The 12,360-nt window shown below is 55.6% G+C and overlaps 1 protein-coding gene across 4 annotated transcripts; it reads right to left on the reverse strand.

Moving 5' to 3' along the window:
- Positions 1–3,504: 3,504 nt before the first annotated feature.
- On the reverse strand, positions 3,505–11,023 carry LOC309595393 (uncharacterized protein). 4 transcript variants are annotated; one of them, XM_082322269.1, is made up of 10 exons: positions 10,474–11,023; positions 7,688–9,154; positions 7,252–7,323; positions 6,958–7,029; positions 6,689–6,766; positions 6,499–6,597; positions 5,560–5,667; positions 5,100–5,162; positions 4,485–4,650; positions 3,505–3,955 (listed from the first exon to the last, which is right to left on the reverse strand). In XM_082322269.1, exons 2-10 carry the CDS (start codon positions 7,803–7,805, stop codon positions 3,634–3,636), a joined length of 1,098 nt encoding a protein of 365 aa, XP_082178395.1. In that variant the 5' UTR covers positions 7,806–9,154; positions 10,474–11,023; the 3' UTR covers positions 3,505–3,633. The 4 variants fall into 4 exon arrangements, with proteins under 4 accessions (XP_082178395.1, XP_082178396.1, XP_082178394.1 ...); XM_082322270.1 differs by having other exon boundaries at positions 10,960–10,984; XM_082322268.1 differs by lacking the exon at positions 10,474–11,023 and having other exon boundaries at positions 7,688–9,929.
- Between the last annotated feature and the right edge of the window lie 1,337 nt (positions 11,024–12,360).

The following is a 12,360-nucleotide window of genomic DNA, read 5'->3' on the forward strand; positions in this document are numbered from 1 at the left end:
GGTTTAGAGACAGGAGACCCATGCTGAGGAGCTCTTCCGCTTGACACTAATTGGGTACGGTGTAGTGTGCACAGATTTGTCACAGAGGCAGGTTGCATGAGAAATGTAGAAATACTCCTGAGTGCGTGCAGGAGGGGCCCAGTGATGGTACAGGTTCGGAGCAGTAATTACCCAGTTAGTCATCACATTTCTGTCGGGTTAAAACACTCCCATGACACCTCTTGCCGTACCCTGACTTTTAGCCAAAGGGTTGGTTAAATTAGTCCCTTCTGTGCATTTACTTACTCGCTACCTTTTGCTTTAAATAAACTCTGCTTAAACAATTGCTGTGAGCCTGCAAGTAGGAGTAACTGAGGGAGGATTAGGCTTCAATGTCCGCTGCATTTTGCAGGCTACAGGTAGTTTTCAGGCACCTTTCTGGTTTTAAACTCTGAACACCTTGGGGGGGAGAGAGAGAAGAGAAAAGCAACAAGTAATAAGCACAACCCACTCCTCTCACCCTCCAGGCTATCCCTGAACTAATGACACCCTCTTGTGCTGGGAGATGGTGAGAAAGCAGCCGCTTGCCTTTGGCTGAGCTGAGAGGAATTCTGCGGTTTAGCCATGAAAGTTTTTGCAGGATCGTATGGGAGAGCGCGTGGATTATGTTGCACTTTTACCGAGACCTTTTGGAGAATTTTTTTCCCCTTCTGTACCCTTTTGGGGAATTACTTGCTATCATAACTAATTCGTTACATTAATATTTCAAACTAACGCAGTAACATTTTTGCTAAAGCCTGCTAAATTGAAGACCTAGGCCTAATTTTATTTCATTTTTATCTAGAAACAGGAGTTCCTTGTTCTATACAGAGCTTCTAGCATCTCTCCTAAGCCCCGTCAAGAACCAAGCAGAACACTACGCTGACCTCTATGCCTGTTTTATCTTATTGTTTCCTTAAACTTTTACTTCCAGTCAAAATTGTATTATTTTCTTCAAATTCATTAGAAGCTTTCTAACGTGATGTGTTGTAGAAAGTGGATCAGGGTGCTATAGCTATATTATTCTCGTAAAATGCCATCATCTACGTGAAAAACCTCCGGTTTCTAATCACTACGGAGACAGTGGCGATAGAGGCTGAAGATGCACAAGACGAAGTTAGTGCGTGTTGCAGACCCTATCGACAGACTCCAGAGAAACGTTCTTTGTGTCTCCTTGTTACCAACGATAATACTGCCAATAGCAGGCTACCGTGCAGATTCTTGAGTCTCACAATTTTTCATTTTTTTTGGCTGGCTGTTACGACGTTAGGCAGCTGTCCTGTGCCTTTGCTGGCAAGCTGAGTGCCTACAGACCTTGAAATAAATGAGCGCCAGGTTTTGCTACAGCAGCTCTGGGACTGTGTGAAGCAGCTACTGAGCCACCGGCAGCTGGGTTATGCCACAGTGCGCGTCGCCCAGGTGTGTCACAGGCATACAGACGCGACCCTTAGTGTTTTGTGCCGCTCCAAAGGTGGCTGTGGCTGCTCTTGCAGACGCAGCTCCCAGCTTGGCAAAGGCCAAATGCCCCAAGTTTCTGCAGCTCCCCAGAAGGTATTCCTTTTTTCCCCTCTGCAAGGGACCAACATTTCAACATCCACCCTCTCGTGGGGTCAGAAGTTAGCTAGGGAAAAAGCCACCAGCCCATCAGCACTGCTGCACTCCCTGAAGGTCCTGCAGCCTGGGCTGAAGCATTTGTGCAGAAAGGCTGCCATCGTGTGGCCTTGTGCCTGGCCACGGCGACAGCGTGCAGGAGGCCCTTGCCAGCAACCTTGCTCCCACCCTGCCCTTCACATCCCTCTCCGGGGCTGTTTTTTAGTTGTACTTGGCTCTGCTGATGCTCAGCTCCGTAGGCCTTTGCAGGCACAGGGTGTCCCAGCCTGCTGGAGCAAGCCCTTCCCAGCCACGATGGGCTCTCTCGCTGCCGTGCTAGAAAATGAAAAGCTCTGGCTTTTCTGGCTTTTCTGGCTTTCTGTACGTGGCAGGAATAAAGCAGAACTGAAGGGCAGCTCAGACGACTGACCTGCAAAGCAAAAATGTCGTTTCACAGCTCAGACTTCTTGTGGAAACGTGCTGAGTTTCTTAGCACAGAAACACAGCAGCTGCAATGGTAGTCAGTCTGCCTTAAAGGCCAGAGACTAAAGCAGTTGCTATGAGGTTGGAGTTTCTGCTTCTCTTATACTTGAAGCATTTGTCTGAAATGCAAAGCCGGTCTGGTTTAGAAAGGAGGGAAAGTGGGCCTGGGTCTGGCACTTGCATGTGAGCTATTTCCTTCCCTGAGCAGTCTCCAAACCAAACGTGGCCTGTGTTTTTGGAGCTTGGGATTTGGTTGGGGTTCTGGATCAGGAGACACGGTAGTAGTTGTGTGCGGTCACGCAGGAAAGGAGCAATGCTGTAGCAAAGCGGATCCGTGGACTGTTTAATCTCTTTGTTTTCCCTGACAACAGGGCTACTTAAACACTGTTCAAAGGCATGCACAGCACTCAGAGACAGCCGGTGTGTAATCCTCATTCCCACAGAGACATGGGCACCGAGACACAGTGATCCACCCCCAAAAGAGTTTATCCTAGCTGAGGGATGGGTGGTACTAATGCAGGTTGGGTTGCGGAGGAGAGCTGAGCTCTCCCAATCCAGTTCCTGCAGTCATCCCTAAATACAGAGCTGGTACTGACGCAGCACTTCGGGGTTGGCTGTGAAATGTCTGGCACGCGCTGGCGTGGAATTTTCAAAAAACCTTTTCATATTTATGGTAGTAGCTTTTGTAGCTGAGCTTTAGCAAACGAAAGATGGGAGCCAAGGAAACACGAACCGTGCTCCAGCGCGCTCCCAGGCAGCAAGGCACCAGCCAGCGGCCTTGCCGTGCATCGGAGGAGCCTGGATCTTGAGGCAAGCCACTGGTTTTGATAATGCTCTCCTCCTACTTTTCAACGGGGGAAGCTGATTTGGCAGCTGTAGTCTCAGGGACAGCCCATAACTAGAGAATTGCAGTCCCATGTGCCTAATGAAGCAATGGAGGCTGTTGGGGTGTTTGGGCCTTGAAGAGAGGTCGGTCTAGCCCAGGGTCCCTTGCCTGTGGGTGAAGCCCAGGATGGCACATAAGAGCAAGGCAAGCATGGGATAATTCCCCTGTGTGCTCTCCCGTGCCCCTGCGAGCCACAGCACCAATTTCGTGAGCAGCAGAGGGGCCCGGTGACCTCTTGGCTGGCTCCTGGCAGCTCTCCAAGCACTCTTTCCAGGCCACGTGCGGCACCCCTCTAGGAGCGGAGGACCAACAGTCCGTGTGACCGGCCAGGTCGGGCTCCTGTCACTGCCTCCTGCACCGTGTGTCAGTCAGGCTGGTCTTGCTGTCTGTTGCTGGCCATGGCCGTGGGCTCCCCTAGCCCCTCAGGGCCCCGCCACTGGTCGGAGGAGCCCCGTGCCTGGCTCCTGCCTGCCGACACTGTGGGCATCCACGAGCTCAGCCAGTGCTGGTGCCTCGCAGGCTTTGCTGTTGATACCACCCGGACACACGTGCGACAGCTCTGTCCCTCTTTATTTGGAGAGAAACGGCTGATCCCCGAAGCTGTCGGTCGGGGTTCTGCCAGTGCACCCCCAACCCCTGCCCTGGCGGGGCCGCCTTCAGTCCTCGCTGGAGGTCCGGGCCAGCACGCTCGGGGGGCAGGGAGGCTCTTTCTGTTGGGGCTGGGGCTGGAGGGCTCTGGGCTGGTTCCGCTGCAGCAGGGCTTCTGGGGACGGGCTAGGGGGGCGCGGGGGCCGTGGGGAGGATGGGCGCGACGGTTTTCCAGGCAGAAGCCGCGGCTGCTGGTGTTGGGTCCGGCTCTCAGGGGCACCAAGGCGGATGGTCCGGCCCTCAGGGATGGCGGGCCGGCTGGTCCGGATGTCCGGGCGCAAGGGGCGGCCGCCGCTTTCCAGCTGGGCTTCCAAAGCTGAAGCGAGGCGCCTGTGGAAGAGAGGAGGCTGCTGAGGCCCTCAGCTGCAGATGAGACACAGGGACTCTCCTCCACAGCACGGCCCAGAGCTGGCAAGGCTCACCACCGCGGGCTGAGCTGCTGGCACACCTTGGCCGAGGTGGACACTTGCACCTCATGGCACCACCGAGCAGGGCCATTCCTGCGGGCAGGTTCACTGGTCAGGAGCGGGCGCTAGTGCCCGTCTCGCTTCCTAGGGCAATCTCATCCCCTGCTCTTTCTCTTCCTGACCTTGCTTTGCCTATGCCTGTCGCTCCTGGGGGCTGCTCTTGTTCGGGCAGGGTCAGCTGGAGCTAACACTGGCTCCAGCCAGAGCAGGCTCCCGAGAAGGCGGCCCAGGAATTAAGAGGCCAATTAAAGCACCTGACAGCAGCAGAAACCTCAGCAGAGTTTTTTGGCCTAGCGCTAACTTGGCGCTCCGCAAGCAGCCCGACCTGAAATGCTTCGTGGCTACGAGCAGCCACCTAAGGCAGCAGTGGCAGAGGGAAATCAACGACTCACTCTATTCTCTTCCTCCGCCAACGGATCATGACATAGCACAACAGTATCACGAGCGGCAGGGAAAAGATGGTTGCTGCTGCGCAGCGCCTTGGCACATCTTTGGGCCAGAAAGCACTTGTGGTCCTCTGGGGATTGGAAACATTTGTGGTTCTCTCGCCGACCACACCTGGAGGAGCAATTCGGGATGTTAGTCCGTCCTGTGCGCCCCTGGTAAGCTTGCAGCACCTTTGATATGGCCAGGAAGTTCTCCGTTTCCCGCCAGTGCTGGTGCCTGGAGGCACGCTCCCACCCTTTGGGACATGTTGTCCCACCGAACAAAACTCAGAAGGCCAGAAGGAGAGCACGCGGGGGAGCGCAGCTGCTTGACCAGTCGCTCCTTCGAGGGACACCGACAAAAACCATCCCTGCAGCAGGGACTGCCACCCCCAACTCTCCCTGCCCTCCCCCCCCCGGGCCAGTTCCCACACCCCGAGGGGACGCAGTCGGCCTTCTCAAGAGGCACTTGAACCTTGCTCTCCCCTTCTCCCTTGTCTCCAGCAGGGGCACCGCTGGCAGCCGCTCCCAGCTTTCGGGACGTGTCTCCCACTTAGGGACCCCAGCAAGACTGCTCAGTACCTGAGTCCGTTCGAAAAAATTCATATACTCTGCCGTGGTGGTCTTCACTGGGCCTTGACAGCACTGCCAAAAAGCAGAGACGACAGGGAAGGCCTCAGCGTGGCTCAGGCACAGAGGATGGGCGAGGACGGGGAGGTTCCCTCTAAGCCCCTGCCCAATCTGGGAGTCAGGGCATCGCTCTGGACCTCAGCTCACGGGAGGGATCCCGCTCTGTGCTGCTCTTGTGCCCTGGGCCTCTAGGGCCTCACGGCAAGCTCTGGGCTGCAGCTACAGCGGGGGTACATTCGTGCAAGAGTCACATCTCCCATCATCTGCGGAACGTGGTCCAGATGCCTCGACCCCAAAACGCTTTCAGCTTTGGCTGCTGACGTGACGTGCAAGAGCGGGCACCGGGGGAAGAGCCTGCTGACACACAGCCATCCTGATGGGTGACGCCGGCTGACCATGGGACAGCAATTACCTGCCATGCCGGCGGCTTGCATCGCCTCTGTTTCTTTAGGAGGGACTGGCAGTGAGCCGCTGCTTCCTTCTGGAAACACCTCGTTTTTCACAGCCTCTTGGTCCATCTCTTGAGAAAGAAGGAGGGACAGCTGGATCAGATGGAACCGTTCCCCATCAGGGAGATGGCATCTTCAGGAGGCAAGACTTCTCAAAGACTTTGATAAGGTTTAGAAAAAAACGCCTGGGCTTTTGGGGCTGCGCCTCGTCACTACTCCAAACAACAGTCACGCCTGACCTGCTGGGAGACTGGGAAATTACACGTGACCTGCTGGTTTGCATCGCACGTAGTGCATTCTTGGCAAGCTGTTAGGTGATGCTAAATGCCTTTCTTCAAAGAGGACAGGAAGAAGTTGCAGCCAGGCCAGCCAGGGAAACAGCCCTTCTGAGAAAGGCCCTCGTGCCCTTCCCTGTAAGCACCGGCAACGGTCACATTCGTCCCTTCCCAGCTGTCGCTCTGCAGACGGGAAATCGAGCACAACCCAAAAAGCCTGCAGAATCGGCATCTCCACCTGACTTCCAGCACTAGGAAAGGGCAACCGGCGTTGCTTGGAACCTCGCTCCCGCCTGGAACTGGCCCAGTGGGCAAGCAGTGCCGCATGTGAGCTGAACAGAAGTTCAGCACACGCCAGGCCCTCAAATCTGCATACCGACGTCTGCCCAAACCAGCTCTGAGCCGTAACGGTAAAACTGGCACTCAGCTTGAACCACAACTGGCAGCAGAGGCTCTGCATCGTCTCTGTGGCTGGCCAGCACCTGCCGGTGAGGCGTGAAACACAGCATCGCTGCTGCGAGGCTCTGATCGATCCCTTCCTGCTGCGCAGGCCACAGCACGTCCAGACGTGTAGCTAAAACCTCCAGTTCCGAGTCTGACGGCTAAGGCAGAGTGAAATATACCCACCGTGTCCTCTGTCCAGCTCCCTCAGGATTTCCCTTAGGACTTCAGGTGGCTCTGGGCACTTTTTTCCTCCTTTGCCTTGGAACTTTGCTCTTCGAGGAACTGAGCAGAAAGTATTCGGTTCAATTTCACATGAATAAATTAGAGAAAAGCAGGGCTTAGCCCCTGAGGTCAGCAGAGACAGACTACTCACTCCTGCGATGCCGGCTGGGCTGTAGCGCAGCATCCAGCCGAGGAGCTGGGAAAGTCCTCCCTGCAGGCCCATCTGTAACTAAACACCCAGAGAAGCTTCCGTCATCGCCTGTGATCTACATCGGCAGAACTGCACCGCAGCAGCGGTAAGGACACCACGCGAGGGGAGGGCACACGCGTGCAGGTCTCCATCCTCACACCTGCAGAGGTGCCCGGCTGGCTGAGCGCTGGGCTGGCAGCTCTCAAAGGGAGGAAAAAGCCATGACATACCCACGCGATCTCCCGCAGCCTTGCTCCTGGAACCCAGCTGGGAAGCTCTGTCACCTTCGCCTGCAGGCACAGCTGCAAACAAGCGCAGGACACAACAGCTCCTGTGACGCAGCTCAAGAAACTTCTTCAGATAAGAGTGGCACAGAGTGCAGTTCAAAGGGGGAATTGCCCCACGGCACTCCTCTCTCCCTTCCGCTCAGGAGCATGGTGTTTGCACCAGAGTTACTGCATGCCTGCAGTGCCACTGTGCTGGGAGGAAACGAACCACCAAGGAAAGGGACATCGAGAACTTACCTCCAGGATGCCCCAAGGGCTCCAAACCAACATCCAGCCGAGAAGCTGGATAACCATTGCCACCACCCTCATCTAGAAGCAAGCACAGATGAGAAATGTTTCCCTTGCACACTGGGACCCACTGCTGCCTCAGTGAAGTGCAGGCACTGGAAGGGGGTCAGGTAACAACATGGGAGCCAGGTGTAGGTCGAGCTTGCCAAAGCTGCAGAGGGGCCCGGTGACCTCCTGGCAGACACCTGGCAGCTCTCCACACACTCTTCCCAGGCCATGTGCAACACCCCTGAGGAGCGGACGGACCAACATACGGCCCCTCGGGCTCTCGCGCACAGAGAGGAAACCCTCACTAAAGCACTGGAGGAAAAAACCCATCATCCACGCTTCTCAGGGAGAGCAGCCCGCTAGCCCGTGAAAAGCTGCATCAGCACCGCCCGCTTACCTGCTCCCCTCGCTCGCCACGGAGCCGCCCAGGCAGCCCTGGCATGCAGGGCCACCAGGAGGAGGAGGATGAGGAGGAGGCGTTGGGCGGGGGCCATGGCCCCCTGCACTCGCACCATGCTGCTGCTACCACCGCTGTGGCCACCGCTGCTGCCGCACTCGGGGCAGGGGGGCTGAGCAGTCAGTTCATACGGCTGGCGCAGCCCCGCGGGGCTCTGTGACCTCACAGCCCCGCTGTGACCTCACGGCCAGGCCGAGGCTGCATGGGAACAGCTCTCAGGGTGCTCATGGAGAGCTGCTGGAGCACAGCCGGGGGAGCTGCCCTCCCGGGGAGTGGAGCACGTCCCGTCGGGCAGCTCCGTCCAAGGGCTGGGACGCAGTCCCACCCAGGGCTGAGCCCGCAGCTCTGCCCTGTTTTCCAGGCACTGTCACAGGGGCAGCGAGGAACTCACAGTCCCCCAGAACAACAGGAACCCACAGCCAAGGGGTTTCAGGGCCACTGAGAAGCAGGCAGCCCAAGCACCCGAGACCAAAGGAGCTCGCTCTCCCTTGTGGCAGCCACCTTGGTGCGACGTGTCCGGCCTCAGCCCGCTTGTGCACGAGTTAGCGCACAGTCTATATTCATGTCATTTCTGCAGTTCCATTGTTATCAATACAAAAATATTTGCCCTGCTCCCAAATGGCTGCGAAGGAGCAAGGGGAAGGCTCGAGGGGCTGGGGATCTGAGGAAGGGGCTGCTGGCTGCTAGACAAGGGGGGAGCAGTGAACTGCGCCCAGCCGCTGGCCTGGCTGAGCCCACAAATCCTGCAGCAAGCACGGGGGATCAACGTGGGGTCTGAGGGCACTCTCCCCACCCACCGCCCTGACCAGTCTTCCAGGAGCAGCCTGCTACAAAACCTGCTCAAAATCAGCACCTCTCTTCTTCCTCGTCCTCCCAGTTCCCTGGGGTCCCTTCCCACCTCCATTCTTCTGGCTTTGCAGTAGGGCTGGAAGCACCTCATGGAGGCAGAGCCACAGGCAGGGGAGAGCGCACACTCCCTGGGAAGCACAGGCAGCCCCAAGGACCATTCCCTGATCCATCATACCTGAGCCAACAGTGAGCCCTGGCAGCCAGGAGGGCCAACCCTGTCCTGGGGTGCAGCAAGCACTGCACTGCCAGCCGGTCGAGGGAGGTGATTGTCCCGCTCTACTCTGCACTGGTGCGGCCTCACCTTGAGCACTGTGTGCAGCTTTGGGCCCCACAGTACAAAAAGGATACAAAGCTACTGGAGAGTGTCCAGAGGAGAGCCACAAAGATGGTGAAGGGTTTAGAGGGGAAGCCATGCGAGGAGCGGCTGAAGTCACTTGGTCTGTTCAGCCTGGAGAAGAGGAGACTGAGGGGAGACCTCATCGCGGTCTACAGCTTCCTCACAAGGGGAAGAGGAGGGGCAGGCGCTGATCTCTTCTCCCTGACGACCAACGATAGGACCTGAGGGAACGGCAGGAAGATATGCCAGGGGAGGTTTAGGTTGGGCATTAGGAAAAGGCTCTTCACCCAGAGGGCGGTGGAGCACTGGAACAGGCTCCCCTGGGAGGTAGTCACGGTGCCAAGCCTGCCAACATTCAAGCAGCAATTGGACAACGCCCTCAGACATATGGTGTGATTTTTGGGGTTGTCCTATGCAGGGACAGGGGTTGGACTCGATGATCCTTGGGGGTCCCTTCCAACTCAGGACATTCTGTGATCTGATCCTCCCTCTTGATGGTCCTGGTTTCAGCTGGGATAGTGTTAATTTTCTTCTTAGGAGCTGGTACAGTGCTGTGGTTTGGGTTTAGGATGAGAATAATGTTGATAACACACTGATGTTTTGGGTCTTGCTAAGCAGTGCTAAGTTGTTGCTAAGTAGGGCTTACACTGGTCAAGGACTTTCCAGCTTCCCATGCTCTGCCAAGGTGCACAAGAAGCTGGGAGGGGGCACAGCCAGGGGGGCTGACCCAGACTGGCCAAAGGGCTATGCCATACCATATGACATCACGCTCAGTATATAAACTGGGGGAAGAAGGAGGAAGGGGAGGACGTTCGGCCCAATGGCGTTTGTCTTCCCAAGTAACAGTTACGCGTGATGGAGCCCTGCTTTCCTGGAGATGGCCGAACACCCGCCTGCCGATGGGAAGGAGTGAATGAATTCCTTGTTTTGCTTTTGTTTGCCTGCACAGCTTGTGCTTTACCTATTTAACTGTGCTATTTTTATCTTACTTCAGTTATTAAACTGTTCTTATCTCAACCCACGAGTTTTCTCCCTTTTACCTTTCCGGTTCTCTCCCCCGTCCCACCGGTGGGGGGAAGGGAGCGAACGGCTGCATGGCGCTTAGCTGCTGGCTGGGGTTAAACCACAACATTGATCCAGCCCCTTTCCTCAGCACTTTTGAGCACACAGCCATCGCAAAGGATGTCAATATTCAATCCTCACCTTTTGTGGAGGACTTTTGGGGAGCTAGGGCAGCCAAAGCAGGTACTGCCGTCAGCTGTGTTTGTTAGGGGAAATGCTGAGGGTTACTAGAGACACCAGCAGCAGAGAGGGGGAGAATGGCCTCCAAGAGGTAATGTAAATCCATGTCTCACCGCCATTTCTCCCACGTGCAAGCAGTATTTTACTGCAAGCGAGCCCTCCTGCAGCTCCTTTCCCTTGCGTTAAAAGCAAGGTTTAACCCAGCCTTGGCTCCAACGGCATTTCTGCCCTCCTCTGCCACAAGGGCCAGAGGCAGAACCCACAGCGCACATCTAGCTTTTGAATTCAGTCTAAATACCAGACAAGGTCTCCCCTGGAGATTTCCTGGGGGTGTTCTTCCTCTACCTACAGAGGTACAGGCACACGCATCCCCTGTGAACACAAAGAAGTCAAGGCGAGCTGTCGGCAGGACTCCGAGTTGGATCGATCCAGTGTTTCCCCAGGATATTATTCTCAAACTTTTGCTCCAGGAGGTACCCAAGGAGAATCCTCCCCTCCCCAAAAAAGAGGGCTCCGTCAACCACTGACTTCACGTTTCTGTGATATAAAGTGAAAACGCACAAGGATGCGTCAGACTGCAGGGGGAGAGAGGGACGGTGAGGGGAAAGGTAAGGTGACGGTGCATCCACCCAAAAGCTTTTATGTGGACTAGGACCAAGTCCCAGGTCCTGATGCTTTGCAGAGTTCAGAGCAATACTGCTAACAGCTTTTTGGAACCTGGACACGCAAATCTCAGTGAATCTGGAGACCTTCCATACTCCCCTGACTTCCCCAGCTCACTGACCTGGTGCGGTCGGCAGGCAACCACAGGCAGGCAGGGCCAATCTTCTCTTTGAGAGACAACGACTCGAGGTGCCTTCAAAACAGCTTGCTCTCCAGTTCAGGCGCTGGGAAAAGGTCTCAGCTGCCAATACCGACAGCTGCAAGGTCGCCTGAGCAGCTGGCTCTCTCAGGACAAGAGGAAAGCATGCTTTGAGGACACACAGCATGCTGTCATCTCCTGCTACGTTCAACGTGCTGTGGGGCGAACAGCACCACTAACACGGCACGTAAATCAGTCTCCCGATTCAGGATACACAAGTCCGCTCCAGAAAAGTTTAATGTGCGTTCCTGGGGCATCATGTTCTGAAAAAGACACAGTACAAGAAAAAAAAGGCAAGCAGAATTCCCCGGTCTGTAAAACAATCCGAATGCTTCAAATATATCAAGGCTGCACACCACAGCAGCTGCTGGAAGCAGCAGCATCAGCCCGAGGATCAGGAGGCTCCTCCACCTCCCAGAGACAGCCTGGAATAAGCAGCGCCCAGACCAGAAAGCCTGGTCTTGCAGAGCCCTCAGGAACTACCGAGACTCCCAGAAAGGGAAAGAAAAAGGGCAGAACTCCGTACCGCAGTGAGCTGCCCAGCATCCCTACTGGGAGATGAACCAGACAGGCTGATCCCACAGGGCTCAAGCTCCGCGAGAGCATGTGTCCTGGGAGGAGCGGGACCCTCTAGAAGACAGAGCCCCACACCAAAACGGCTTTGGCCACACCAACTGTGTGGCAACACCTACTCCTGTGAGGAGCCCTGTGGTCAGAGGAAAAAGGGAGAACCATGACAACAGCCTGTCAGGAGACCAGGAGGGGATCCGAGACACACACCACACTACTAGCTGGGAACAGGAACAAGCAATGGATCTCAAGCGAAGAGGTCAGCCTGGTACAGCCCCAGTCCCAGAGACGTCTGTGGTACCCTCTGTCTCCCACTCAGTCTTTACGTGAAGAATCTTAGGATCATTTAGGCAGGGACCCCTGGTGTTCTCTAGCTCACCCCCCATTCAAAGCAGGGCTAACTTCAAAGTCAGATCAAGCTGTTCAGGGCCTCGTCCAGACAAGTATCGAGTTATCATCTCGATAACGTAACATCAACGTTAAGTCCCAGTCTGCCCTTCTCTCAAACCAAACCAAACCAAACCAAACCAAACCAAACCAAACCAAACCAACTTCATAAAGCACACCTGCAAGTCTTAGGCTGGTCCTAGCAGTTGGTTCCACAGGAAGATGTCCTGGAAGGCTGTGACCGTGGTGAAAGCTGGTAGTTTCTTCCAGCGAGACAACAAAAACTGATCCACGCTGGCTCGGTTTGAAACTGTCCCTACTCTAGTCTCCTCGGGCAATGCCACCAGCGAGAGAATGCTGCTATCT

Source organism: Platalea leucorodia, assembly GCF_965183815.1.
Source record: "Platalea leucorodia genome assembly, chromosome: 9".
NCBI lineage: Eukaryota > Metazoa > Chordata > Aves > Pelecaniformes > Threskiornithidae > Platalea > Platalea leucorodia.

Excerpts from the sequence above, each read along its gene's own strand:
- LOC309595393 (XM_082322269.1), bottom strand. The coding sequence starts at position 7,805 with ATGGTGCGAGTGCAGGGGGCCATGGCCCCCGCCCAACGCCTCCTCCTC. Across the intron at positions 5,163-5,559 it reads GCAAGCCGCCGGCATGGCAG|TGCTGTCAAGGCCCAGTGAA; the intron begins GTAATTGCTGTC and ends GCTTTTTGGCAG. Across the intron at positions 4,651-5,099 it reads ATTTTTTCGAACGGACTCAG|GTGTGGTCGGCGAGAGAACC; the intron begins GTACTGAGCAGT and ends TTGCTCCTCCAG.